General features: G+C 45.8%; 1 protein-coding gene across 2 annotated transcripts in view; it reads left to right on the top strand.

The window, feature by feature from the left end:
- The window catches only part of Efhc1 (EF-hand domain containing 1), a 68,732-nt gene that overhangs the window by 27,090 nt on the left and 27,581 nt on the right, over positions 1–14,061 (top strand). The window contains exons 5-7 of one of the 2 annotated variants that reach the window (XM_004628319.2): positions 1,735–1,927; positions 10,582–10,802; positions 11,335–11,472. In XM_004628319.2, coding sequence (XP_004628376.1) covers positions 1,735–1,927; positions 10,582–10,802; positions 11,335–11,472 — 552 coding nt within the window. The remainder of the gene's footprint in view (positions 1–1,734; positions 1,928–10,581; positions 10,803–11,334; positions 11,473–14,061) is intronic. The other variant, XM_023711887.1, reaches the window with a different exon arrangement.

The following is a 14,061-nucleotide window of genomic DNA, read 5'->3' on the forward strand; positions in this document are numbered from 1 at the left end:
GCCCTGGGGGCGGGGCCAGCACTGCAGGCCTGGGGATCGAACCCCGGCCTCTGTGTCTGCCTGAGCAGGCGCTTTAATCCGCGGAGCCATCTGGCTGCTCCTGTTTCAGGTTCTTAAGGGAGACAATACTATGTTTACACATGTGAGTCTGATTTATTTCCCTGATGAATATGGTAAGTAATTCATCCAGTTACCTATAAAAGCCTCAAGTTTATCTTTCTTTATAGCTGAGTAATACTCAATTGTGTAAAAATATCACATCTTTTTTTATCCATTCTTCACTTGGTGAGCATTTGGGTTGTTTCCAAGATTTAGTCAAGATGAGAAATTGAACTGCTATAACATAGATACACAGAGGTCACTGTGCTATGAGGTTTTCAGTTCTTCTGGAAAAATACCCAGAAGGGAAATAGCGAGAGTGAATGAGACCTCCACTGCTAGCTTTTCCGGGGAATGTCCACACTGATTTCCACAGCGGTTGTTCCAGTCTAACGCGCACCAACAGTGGAGAAGGGCTCTTCCCCTCCCCTCCCCCACAGGCCCACCAGCATTTGGCATTGATTTCCTGATGAGAGCCATCCTTTCCGGGGTGAGATGGGATCTCGGAGCTCAGACATTTGCATCGGCTTCTCACTACATTTCTGTTGACCATTTGTTTTCCCCAAAACAAGTTAATCTTGTAGAGTCCTTTGGGAAACCTTAAGGGAACCAACTGAGAAATTTCAAAGCTATGTTTGTCAGTGTGTAGTAGCAAATCGTTTCACAGAAAGGATTGTAAATGCTTTCTTTCTGAACGTCATTGCTGTGGTTGGAGTGCAGAACGTTCTGAGCACTTCCCAGCTCTGTCTCAATGTCCCTAACCCTCTCCCTCATGAGCACATATGAGTCATCTCATAGCAGACTGGAACCCTCTCTCTGCACTAAAGCAAAAGTAAAAAAGGAAAAATTGTCCTTAATGTTTCTTTGCTGCTCTTGTTTTATCTCCTAGAAGTTTAATTTTCTTTGCTTCAGAAATTTTATCTAGTGCTAACGTGGTCTTTTAAGGATTTTGTTAGAAGACTGTGTTACTACTCACATACATGCTGTTCCTTTGTATTGAAAGAATGTACTGATACAAGTACTGCGTAGTGTGTGTTGATGGGACCAAGAAAGGGCTGCTTAGTGAATGAAAATTCTTTCCATACTAATTACCTATAAACCATTCACTTGGGTTTTTTTGTTTTGTTTCTTGGGGGGGGGGTTTGTTTGTTTTTTTGAGACAGGGTCTCGCTATGCAGTTCAGTCTGGCCTTAAACTCACTATGTAGCCCAGGATGGCCTCCAACTTGTGGTCCTTCTGCCTCAGCCTCTTGAGTGTTGGAGTCACAGACATGCGGCACCACCAAAAGGCACAACTGTATCTTTTGAAACACATACAAGCCACTTCTAGATGACCCCATAACTTTTAATTCAACTTCTTATTCATTAATTAATGTTTTAAGTCAAAGTAATCTCTTCTCGGTGCAAAATTGTAAGTCTTTTATTATCTTTGATGTTGTTGACATCCGGTACACAATTTCTGGTGTTTCTGTATCTTAATGAATATTTCCTTTTTCCACTTCACCATTTGAGATGACTTCATAGTCTGCACACTTGACTTCTATCATTTGTCTGGTCTGTAAATGCCAGTGTAGCTGATTTAAACTCTTCCCTTTGGGAATTCCTACTTACGCCGACTCCTTTGGCTTCCTCGAAGGTTCTTCGGTTCTATGCGATATGGGATGACACAGACAGTATGTTTGGTGAATGTCAGAACTACGTCATTCACTATTACCTCATGGATGACACGGTGGAGATTCGTGAGGTCCATGAGCGGAATGATGGGAGAGACCCTTTTCCCCTGCTGATGAACCGCCAGCGCATTCCCAAAGTCTTGGTGGAAAACGCAAGTACATTTGATGTTAAGGCTTCTACATTTATCCTTGAGTCTTTGTTTTGGATCTCAAAGGAGTGACTAAATCAGAGTGGTTATTTCCGTCCCCTTGAGAGGCTATGGCCATGTTTCCCAGGTGCTCAGCAACTGTCACTCCTGTAGCTTCCCACCTTTATCTTGCTCTCTGGCCAGAAAGGCCTGCCTCCTAGCCCACCGGGGAAGGCCTGCCTCCTAGCCTGGGAGGGCACTCGGTGTACAGAACAAGGTAACAAAGACGAAGCAGCAGTAGGAGAGTCACACCAAGAAAGGTGGATGGGGGATTCAAAACTGAAACACTTATCTAGGAGTAGATTTTTAATTTGTGTGTGTGTGTGTGTGTGTGTGTGTGTGTGTGTGTGTGTGTGTAGGGTCTCACTACATAGCTCCGACTCAGAGTCATGCTCCTGTTTTCAACTTCCCCAGTGCTGGGATTAGAGGCAGGTGCCACCGTACCGACTTTAGTGTACTTTTCAAAGAGCTCTATTTCCATCTAGAAAGACAGCTTAGCATTTCCTGACGTGCTTTCCCAAATTTGTTTCTCATCTTGACACTTTCTGAGCAGTAAGTTTCTGCGTGGTTTAACTTGAGGCCAGGAAAGGCTCCTGCGCTTGTGGGGGCCCGTTGTGTCGAGCCTGGCTCTTTCTTTGCTTGTTTAACTCGTGGTGCTGGAGAGTAGGAAGGCAGCGAGGCGTCAGGGGACAGCTGCCGGCACTGCTTCATAGGGTTGGCGGGCTTGACTCAGCTGCCTACTCTGCAGTGAAATGACTTTCCCCTGCAAGCATACCTTCTTGGTCACAGGTCATGGTACCTCTCCTGTCTGGGTGGGAGACAGAATTCTATATCTCCTTCCTTGATTGTTTGGTCTTTTTACTGTATCTTGGGGAAGTAGGAGATAAAACATTGTACACAGAGAGTAGGGCCTCTGTGTCAGTTAAGGTGATAAACAAATCTGACAGTCTGAAAGCTGACTTCACCCTGCCACCACGTGCTGCTTGCCTCCTGCAGGTGCTGTGTTTTAAATGGGTGTTACCTGTGGGCAAGCCCCCGGGGGTTGTCATCGTGAGGTGAGGTGATCAGAATGTACCTGCGGTTCACCCCAATTCCCGTGCGGTAGGTGGGAGCGGCGGACAGGATGTCTGTGGAAAACAAACAGATGTTAACCGCATGGTGCCGTGTGGAGAGAATGAACCGACCCAGTGACGTTTGCACAGTGTGAGATTTACGTGCAATGTGGAACCAGGGTCCACATTCAGCCCAAAAGGTGCGTCACTGGCGAGGGAGACCGCGGCTGCCGTGGTGGTTCTGCCCAGATCCCAGGAGCTCTGCACGCTGAACCACAGGCCAGGTGCGGTGGATGCGGTGTCCGGGCCCAGCCGCGTCCCAGAGAGAGGCTCCTGGGGGTGGGTCACCCTTCGGAGGTGCCCTCTGCCACATGCTGATGTGAAATAAATTATGCCGTCTGTCAGGAAATTAGAAAAATAACAAACTAAACCAAATTCACAGAAGAAAAGAACAAAGATCAGAGCAGAAAAAAATGGCATGGAGACTTAAAACCTACAGAAGATCAGTGAAAAGAGATCTAGTTCTTTGAAAAGATGAACAAAATGGGCAAACCATAGTCTGACTGAGAAGAAAGAGAAGACCAGTGAAAATCACAGATGACAAAGGACATATAAAAATTACTATGCACAGCTGTAGGACAAATTACATAACCTGGAAGAAAATGGACAAATCTCTGGGTATTTCAGCCTCCCGAGACTGGCATGAGAAATACCGAACTAGAGTAGACCAGTGACGGGGAACGAGACAGAAGCATTAAGAAGCAGCTGCCTATCAAAGGAAGGCACAGGCCGAGGGTGCTGCTGCTGGGCTAAGTCACACATTTAAAGAGCTGTAGCAATTATTCTTAGATTGTGCACCCTGAAAATGAAAGAAGAAAGAATTCTTCTAAACATTCTTTGATGCCAGCATTACATTAATAAAATAATCATTCAAAGATACACGAAAAGTGTGGGTCAGTCTCCTTATTGAATATAGATGTAGAAATCCTCAACAAAATGCTCTCTGGCTGCGTCCAGCAGCTCACTAGAAAGATGACCCACTGTGCTTAAGCTGGGTGCAGGCCAGTGTGAGCACGGTTCAGATAGACCAAGTAATAGAGACAGTGTACCGCCTCATACAGCGAAGGACAGAAGCCACGCTGTGTCATCTCAACAGATGCAGAAAAAGCATTTGACCAAACTTAACATCCCTTTATAATAGCAGAGAAGCAAACTGACATAGAATGTGCACCTCAGCTTGATGATGACCACTTAGAAGCCAATAGCTATGGGTTGGGGAGATAGCTCAGTGGTATGAGCACCTGCCTGGCAAGCACAAGGCCTAGGTTGGATCCCCATCCTGCATGCTGTGCCAGCCCTGGAACTGGCCACTGACACCGGCCATGGTGGCACCCATCTGTAACCCCAGTACTTGGGAGGCTGAGACAGAAGGATCATTACAAGTCTGAGCTACATAGCAAGACCTTGTACCAAATAAATAAGTAAAAGATTGGGGGGAAAAAGAGCCAAGAGCTAACGTTTTCCTGAATGAGGGAGAAATTGGACATTTTCCAAGTTCTGCATCAAAACAGGGATCTCCACCTTTATTCCACATGGAGCTGAAAGTCCTTGTCAGAGCAGCCAGTCAGAACAAGACAACCTTGCAAGTGGAGGCTAGAGGTCCGCTCGTCACTGGCAGATGGCGTGAGCTTGCTCATACAGAAAGCCCCGGACGCTGCTCAAAGCAACTAGAACCAATAAATGAGTTCAGCAGGTTTACAAGACAGGAAGTAAGCATGTAAAAATTAGTAGTATTGCTATATACCAGTGGCAAACTACTTGAAATAGAAATGAAGAAAGAAATAAATCATCTTTACAATAGATAAAAAAAATCTAAAAATAAATTTAGCCATCCTTTGTCCATGGATTGGAAGACTCAAAATTGTCCACATGTCCTTGGTGCCCAAGGCAATTTACAGACTTGATGTAATATCTGGTCAAAATGTCAAAATACTGGTGACTTTCTTCCCTGCACTAGAGAAGCCAATCTTAAAATCTATATGGAACCACAAGACACACACACAAACAAAGCATGTAATCAAAGTTGCTTGGAGAAAGAATGAAGCAGGAAACATTATGCTACCTGATGCAAAAATATACTGCAAGGCTGAAGTCCTCAAAACAACTTAGTACTGGTGTACAAACAGACATATAGATCAGTGTAATAGAATAGAGTCTACATGTAACACACACACACACACACACACACACACACACAGAGCAAGCTAAGTATTTCTGATAAAGTGCTAAGAATATGCACTGGCTAAAGGGAAGTTCTCAGTACATACTGCTAGGAAAATTTGGTATCCATGTGCTAAAAATGAAACTAAACCTCTGTCTTTCTAGTATAAATCAACTGAAGGAGTTTGATCCCTGGCTCCACATGCTGCGCCAGCCCTGCCCCTGGGTGCACTGAGCTGGCCACCGAGACTGGTACAGTGGTGCATGCCTATAATTAAGGGGTCAGAAGGCTGAGACAGGAGGATTGCTATGAATCCAAGCTGTGTAGTGAGACCCTGTGCCAAATACGTTTTTTAAAAAATCAACTGAAAATAGATTTAAGACCTAAATGTGGGCTGGTGATTTAGCTCAGTGGCACAGCACCTGCCTAGAAAGCGTGAGGTCACAAGTTCAATTCCCAGTACCAAAAAAAAACCCACCCAAACAAAAAACTAAATGTGAGACACAAAACTATGAAACTTTTAGAAGAAAACAGGACAGATACTTTTTAGGACATTGGAATGGACAAAGATTTGGAAAGGACAAGATCCCAAAGAACAGGTGGAGAAAAATAATGAGACAAATGGAAGGATGTCAAACTAAAATTTGCTCCACAGCAAAGGAAAAAATCAAGCGTGTGAAAAGACAACCTACAGAATGGGAGAAAATATTTGCAGACCAAACTTTTGACAAAGGGTTAATATTCAGAATATAAGGCACTCAAAAATCTCAATTGCTAAGCAAATAAATAAATCCAGTTTAAATTTGGACAGAGACTATCACAGGGTCTGAATCCCTTGAAATCTCAGACCCTAGATTTGTCTCTGCCTTATCCACGCGACTTAAGTTTAAAGTTTCTGTACACGGCTATGGTCTCCTTAGCTTCTCCGCTGAGGGGATTTCATCAGGGCTGTATGGAGAGGATGGGCAGCTTGGCGAGTCATGTCGGCTCCTAGAGAGGTAGGAAGCACCTTTGTGCGCGAGTCATTAGTCACAAGGGGGTAGGGGAAAGACTTAAGCTCCTGTCAGTTAAATGATTCCCTGAATCAGAGTGGTGGCATTGAAGAAATGGCATTAAATTGAGTCTGAAAGACAATTATCCAGTGGTTGATTTTTATTAAATTCAGGTAAGCCTAAGTTAAATACCTGCCATAGCAATCATTTCATTCCCTAAGAGCTATGGAGCATCTTTCTTTATTATTATTTATTTATTTAGTACAAGGTCTACAGTGTCTCACTACACAGATCAGACTCATAGTGATCCTCTTGTTTTCAGCCTCCCAAGCGCTGGGATTACAGGCGAGTGCCACCACGCCCAGTCTCGGTCACTGTCTTAGTGCGCCCCAGGGGCAGGGCCTGCCTGGCATGCTGGGAATCGAGCCCAGTCCTTGTGCCTGCCCAAGCAGGCGCTCTAGTCTGCTGAGCTATCTGGCCAGCCCTTACGGGGCATCTTTATTGGCTCATTTAGTCATCACATAATGGGAATTGAGCAGACTTATGTATGAACGAATGATTGGAATGAGAGATTGGAAACTAAGTCCAAGTGTATGAGCCCAGTCTGTGAGACCCTGCAGACCCTGTACCAAATACGTAACCCCCTCCAAAAAAAAATAAAAACCAAAGCCTGAAGGCTTTATAATCTTATGAGGAATGTACATCAATAGCAGGTATCTACACTATATCCACATTACCACATTGATAATACTACAATTTAAAAGAATATTTATAGAATTGCATACAATCATACAGGTCTTGAGACATTCATTTTCAGTAATATGATAGATTGAATATTTGTAGGAATGCTTACTGATAAACTACAATTTCAACATAAATATAGCTCCTTTTTTATGCTATATTCAGAATGCTGGAGATAGTGACAGAGTAAGGAAAAGTCTCAAGAACCAGATGTGAAGGAGGACTCACCAGTTCGCAAGTACTAGAGGTGGGGTTTGCCCAAGGCCACACGAGATACACAAGAGCAATGGCTGGCGGGACGAACAGGGTACCCGGCTAGGGCTGCCGCTGGAGCCGGGCGCTCGGAAGGGTGCCCTCAGCGGGGAACATTCTGCCCAAGGGCTGCTTTTCTCTCCAGCCTTGACTCCGTATCAAAGAAAGAAAGAAGCCTAAGAAGTTTCGAGAAACCCAACATTCGCACGTTTGGGCTCAGGATTGCGCTCACATATTTATATACTGTGTACGTTCTCACAATGCCAAATTGAAAGTTCAGATCTGACTCGCCTGGCTTAGTCATGCCACAGTTGCCAGATAAAATATGCAAGCCATTCTGGGAGGATTGCTTTTTAAACCCAGGCTTCAAAAAATTCCCACAAACACAAATCAGTAAATACACCTTAATGCGAAGCATTTCCGCGCGATTAGAAGCAGCCGCGCCCGCGCACGCACACGCCTTCTTTCCTCCTCACACACATTGCCGCAACAGCGATAAAAACAATACTCTCTGTCAGGAAGTGGGAGAAATACCCTATAATTTACAGTTGCAAAGAGGGCAAATACTTGAACTATAGAGAGTAAAAATAAATATATTCAATATGTTTAACAAAAAGAAAAAATTACAGATTACTGAGAAGTTACCAAATTATTTTCCCAAATAGGTTTGGGAAAGAACCCAAGAGAAGTTCTGAAAAGTGGAAACATGATCGCTGGTACAAGACAGTCAATAGAAGGTAAAACGGTAGACTAGCCACGCAGTGGGACCCCATCCGAAAGCTGGGGACGCTGCAGGAGGGCTTGCTATCCGTGGACAGCAGAAGCGCCGCGGCGCTGGCTGGAATTCCAGCTGAAGAAGCGGATGACGAGTAAGGCAGAAGCAGCGCGCGCTCAGCGATGTTCCCCAGTTGCTGACCCTGAAAGTTAGAAAAGTAATGAAAGGGTAAATGAAAAAGGGACTTAAGTCAAAGAAACAATAAAATAATCCTCGTCTTAGTTACTTTTCTCTCGCTGCTGGGACAAAATACTTGACACCAGAATTAAGGAAGAAGGATAGGTTTATTTAGCTCCCCGTTTGTGCAGGTTTCAGTCCGTACTTGTCTGGCTCCAGGGCAGAGGGCAGCCTTTCATGGTGGCAGAAAACAGCCAGAGCAAAAGAGCGGCGTGGCAGCAGCTGCAGCCGGGGTGAGCCTCGCTCCCTTCCTCGGGTTGCATTCAGGCCCTGCGGCCAGGCCGGTGCAGCTCTCACACCTGTAAGCCCAGCCTGGGTTCATGAATTAGTCACAAACTCTAGAAGCCGCCCCATGGCTGCAAGAGGCTTTGGGGGACAGCTAGGCACAAACCATAACAAGCCTGAAAATAAAATCGAAATCAAGGACAAAAGAGATTTGTTAAACCAAAGGCGGTTTCTTTGAAAGGACTAATAAAATGACCAACTATTGAGGAGGTTCTGCAGAGGGTGAGGGAAGCACAGCACTGTGGGCTCGTTGGTGTCTCGAGAAACAGCGGCAGGAACAAGGAAAAGATAGACAGGAGACAAGAGCAGGGTCAGGTGGAGGCACATGCCTGACTGGCAGCGACCCCCACACAGCAGTAGGGGTGTTTATTTGTACCTTTGCAAAGTTCATAATGCGACCCAAGGTTGCCTGGTGGCTCGAAGCTGAGCGTACCAGGCAGGATGCTTTCTCAGGTCCGAGGCAGCCTGGCCGCTAACAGCACTGAGGCCTGGCTGTGCCTTACACATGTGCCCATTTCCAGTTTCAGCTGCTCCCAACAAGGCACATACTTATAAAATATTAAAAACAGAAGAAGAGTCATTTTAAAAGTGCCAAAGGGTTTAAACATAAGAGAAAAACAAGTTTTTTGCCAATGAATTTGAGAATGAGCACATTTTCAGAAAATTATACAGTAGCTTACTCAAGAAGAAATAGGCAGCCATTGTCTGTAGCCATTAAAGAAACAGATTCAGTTTTTAAATTCCCCACAGAAAAAAAAAAAAAAAGCAGCTGTAGATAAATTTTATAGATGGTTTTTACCAAGCACTCAATTTGAGAGAAAAATTAAAAGAACTTAGTTCAGTCACTTAAAACAGGTGAGGGAAACCAAAGGCATCATGGGAACGAAAAGCTACAGTAAATCTCACTCATAAACAAGGGTCCAGCAGTCCTAAAGTGCAGGTGTCCCTTCTCCAGCAGTCCTAATGTGTCCCTGCTCCAGCTAACTAGCGCATGAAAAACTGCTGAGCCACACAGGCCGCGGCTGGGTGCACACACAAGGGCCGCATCTCCTGGAAGAGTGCGTCCTTAGACGCGCAAGCCGCGGTGGACTGGGTGCCGCTGCCTGCCGCCTCCTGGACTGCTGCAGGGGACTCGGGGCCAGGCAGTGGGCACGGAAGACGGGTCCCTGAACGTAGAGCTCTTACTGTGCACGTTTGGGAAAATGGTTGCGCCGCCTCGCGGTGAAGACCGTCGGAATCAAGTCTTTAATTCTGCGACAGCAGAATCAGCCTTTCCCCCGGTTTTCTGTCTTAGCAGTCAGGAAAATGCAAGTGTACTTTTCGTTCTCCTCGTGATGGGCTCCTGCACGCAGACTTCGGCAGCTTTCCCACTCCACCAGAACTTCCTGACGTGATTTCCACGAAGGCCACGCTGTCGGGGATGAGTTCTCAGAAGACGCTGTGGCCACACTGGATTTTCTTCAAGCGTGGAAGGCTGGCTCTGCATTTAAGAATCTGTTGGTTCCCACAGGAATGGATTACTGTAATCGTCTCATTAACTGTCTCTGCCAGCTTCTGCCTCCAGCGCTAGGTCACGCTGTCCCATAGCAGTGATCACGATGGAAATGAAACCGTTCCTCAGGGAGTTGTTTACTATCTGCTTCCCAAAGAGAGTATTTTCTCCAGGAAGGCAGCATCGTGTCTGTATTCTTGCTCCTTGTAATTCCAGTACTTAGCAGTGTCTGTGGCCTAGAGAGCCTCCTGAGAACCATTGCACGCACACATGAGTGGGCGGGAAGCCCAACCGAGTCGCTTGGCTCCTTCCCAGATCTGAGCCTCAGGCCTGCACAAGGTCATTCCTTTTTTTCCTCCCAGGGTGGTTTCCTCTAAAAACTGACTCTGCTAAGCTCAGTGATTTTTGCTAATAGATCCAACTGAATATGGGAAAGGGGCTTTACACACACCATCTGGGGTGTTATTTACTTACCCCGTTACCAGGGAACGGGAAGAGGATAGCCTTATGTTCCTGTGGGCATGTGTCCCTGCCGCAGCCCCTGTGCACATCCCTGGTCCCGAGAAGCCTGGCCCTTGAGTCACTCCTTCCCCTACTCATTCCTTCCCCTCCTCTGTCTCCTTCTGCGTTGTTAGAGAACTTCCCCCAGTGTGTGCTGGAGATCTCTGACCAGGAGGTGTTGGAATGGTACACTGCCAAGGACTTCATCGTGGGGAAGCCGCTCACCATCCTTGGCAGAACTTTCTTCATTTATGACTGTGATCAATTTACTCGCCAGTTCTACAAAGAAAAGTTTGGGATCCCCGATTTACCACGCATTGATGTAAGCAAGCCGGAACCACCTCCCGTAAAGCAGGTAATGCAGTGGGCGTTCTGAGGGTGGTGAGAAAACAGTATTCTTCCCTAGAAATTCAGACGAGAAAGAACGGCCATGTGAATACAGTACTTAGTAAAAGTGGCCAAGGCGTAGGTAGTGGAGTGGGTCACAAAAGAATAAAACAAACACTGGGCACTGTTTAAAGAACCTCAGGCCAGCTGGTGATCCAAGAACTCAAATGACCACAGTAAAGTCTATTAAAATCTGTCCAGTGGGGGACAGTGCTCCTTCAGTTCCTCGGAAAGTCATCGCTGCTGTAGGGGGAGGGGCTGGCCACCAGAGGGGACGTGAAAGAACAGCGGCCACCTCCTGTTGTCTGTGCCTCTCAATCAGAAGTAGCAGCCCCTGATCAGAGCCCAGATCACCACTGCTTAGAGGACGCACCCCTTGGGTGCCCGGGACCACGTTTGTAATATATAGACATTGGTTTTGAATGTGCTTTACATAAGTCTTTAAGGAAACTTAGTTATCTTTAATGTAATTCAACCCATTGCTTGCCGCATTTCTCTAGGAGTTACCTCCGTATAATGGGTATGGACTAGTTGAAGATTCTGCTCAGAACTGCTTTGCTCTCATTCCGAAGCCTCCAAAAAAAGATATTAAAATGCTGCTGAGTGATAATGAGGTGCTTCGTTACTTGGCTACACTGGTAAGGCTAATTTTAAAATTGTATTATTCTAATTAGTACATATTGGTTATACAAAGTAGTGTGTTTCATTTTGGTATATTTGTGTGTATATATGTAACATACTTTGACCACCATACCCCCAGAGCCCCTTGCTTTTTCTTCTTTCTCCCCCATCTCCTCCCTCCTCTACTTTCCTGTCATCTATTTAAAATATTTTTTCAGAGTTTTTGTTGTAGAGCCTTCTACTTCCTTGGTTATGTTTATTCCTCAGTGTTTAACTTTTATTTCTTTTTTTTTGTTGTTTAACTTTTCTTGGTGCTATTGTGAATGGTATTTTTTCTCAGTGTACCGAAATACTATTGATTTTCTGTTCTGTTACATTACTAGATTTTTTACTGTTAAGGTTTGTGTCTAGCTGTCCCTCTAAAGCCTCATGTAAAAAAGATTATGGGGCAGACATGACTGGAGGAGCAAGGAGTGGCTTGAGGGGTGGGGCCAGAGGACCAGGGAAGGGCTGAGGGGCAAGGCCAGAGAGGCGTGAACCATTAACTGGCTAGCCTGTGCTTTCTTAGAGATGTGGAGAGGATCATCCTGGACATAGCAGATCCCCAGTCTCTCCTCCAGTATCTTGAAGCCTTCAGTAACTGTGAGCTAAATAAACCTTTCCTTCCCTCATTTTGAGTGTCAGGTATTTCTCCCAGCAATGAGAGAAAAGTAACTAATACAGAATTTGGTACCAGGAGTGGGATCATTACTGTGGCTATACCTGATAATGTGGATTACAAGCTTTTGGGAATGGCTTATGGGAAGAGATAAGAAAGGTTTGGAGATGTTGCCTACAAGTGAAGCACTGGAACAGCTTTGGCTGTTCTGTAGGGAAGATTCTGGTCAGAGCTCAGACCAGAAGACTGATAGAAAACCTTCCTGTAAGGACCAGGCTAGGGAAGTTTCTGCTGGGAAGAAGGACTGAATTTTGCCCATGTCCAGGGACTTTGCCTGAGACTGAGATTAAGCATGGTAGACTGACTAATCTTTCAAAGGAAATCTCAAAGCAATGAAATATTGGAGTAGTGTCATGGTTATTGTTGGGGGCTCTTAGTCAGATTTATGTTGAGAATGAAGAGCAAAGAGCTTAGCAGTATGATCTAAAATGTGTTTGGTCAGAAAGAAAGCTCCAATAAAACTGTGGAAAGCAAAGATAGAGCTGAGCGGATCTCCATTGCTGAGAAGGAACAGGAGAGTAGAAAAGATGTCCTGCGGGCATCATAGGAGGTGGGAGGTTCTCACCCTTTGCAGCCTCAAAATCACAAGGGTAAGAGACTTTGCTCTGAGGAGAAAGCCACAGAGCCCCATGTTCCAGAATGGAGGCAGCGGCCACACAAGCTTCCACAATGGCGGTGGCGGCCACACCTGAATACAGAATGGCATCAGCATAGAGAATTTGTTTCTTGGAATCAAGGTCAGAGTGCTCAGCGATCCAGGCACTGGACCCCTACATCCCAGAGAGGAAAGCCTGGCTACTGCTCCAGCTGGCAGCAGACCTTGGCATCATCCACACGGTGCTGGTTTTAGGCAGGTGCAGAGTGCAGGAGTTCTGAGGCTAAGAAGGCTTCCACCTCAATTTCAGAAGAAGGTCTGGGAGGCCAGGCAGTGTGCCCCTGAGAGGGCAGCGTGTGAAGCTGTGAGTGAGAAGCCTATTCAGTGCAAACCCCAGAAGTTTGGAAAAACGAGGAGCATGGATCATCTAAGGGAAACTGCAAGGAGGGAGCAAGGCCAGCCTAAGAGAGAATCCACGGGAGCTACCACCAAGAGTGCCATAGCGGTCGAGCCACAGGGAGCTCACAGTTTGCCACACATTGCTTCGGATGTTCCACATGGAACTATAGGACTTAATGTTTGCCCTGCTGGGTTTTGGGCTTGTTTTGGCCCCAGTCGATTGTATCCTTCTGTGTGTACCTTTTGTAATAACACTGTTTATCTTGTGCCTTTGAATGTTGGATTATTTAACTTTTTATTTGTACAGGGGCTCACAGCTGAGAGTTTGCCTTGGATCTTGGAAGAAACTTGGGACTTGAAACTTTTCAGCAATGCTGAAACTGTTGGGACTTTGGCAACTCTTAGAGATGGACTAAAATGCCTTTTGGACAAAGGGATGTGCATGAGGCTTTGGGGGTCCAGGGGAAGAATGTTATGGTTTGTGTCTAATTATCCCTCCAAAGCCTCATGTAAGTTATGGGGGCAGACAGAGCTGGAGGAGCAAGGAGTGGCTTGAGGGGCGGGGCCAGAGGATTGGGGGCCGGGCCGAGGGGCGGGGCCAGAGAAGCACAAACCAATAAACTGGCTGGCCTGTACTTTCTCAGAGATGTGGAGAGGGTCGCCCTGGACACGGCAGCGCCCCAGCCTCTCCTCCAGTGTCTAGAAACCTCCACTAACTGTGAACTAAATAAACCTTTCCTTCCCTCACTTGGAGTGTCGGGTATTTGTCCCAGCAATGAGAAAAGAGTAACTAATACAGTTATTATCCCTTTTAGCGGATTTTTTGATCTTTATGTAGAGGATCCACTAAAAGGGTTAATAACTGTATTAGTTACTCTTCTCTCATTGCTGGGA

This window comes from Octodon degus, unplaced genomic scaffold (genome assembly GCF_000260255.1).
Source record: "Octodon degus isolate 3935 unplaced genomic scaffold, OctDeg1.0 scaffold00022, whole genome shotgun sequence".
In the NCBI taxonomy this organism is placed as follows: Eukaryota; Metazoa; Chordata; class Mammalia; order Rodentia; family Octodontidae; genus Octodon; species Octodon degus.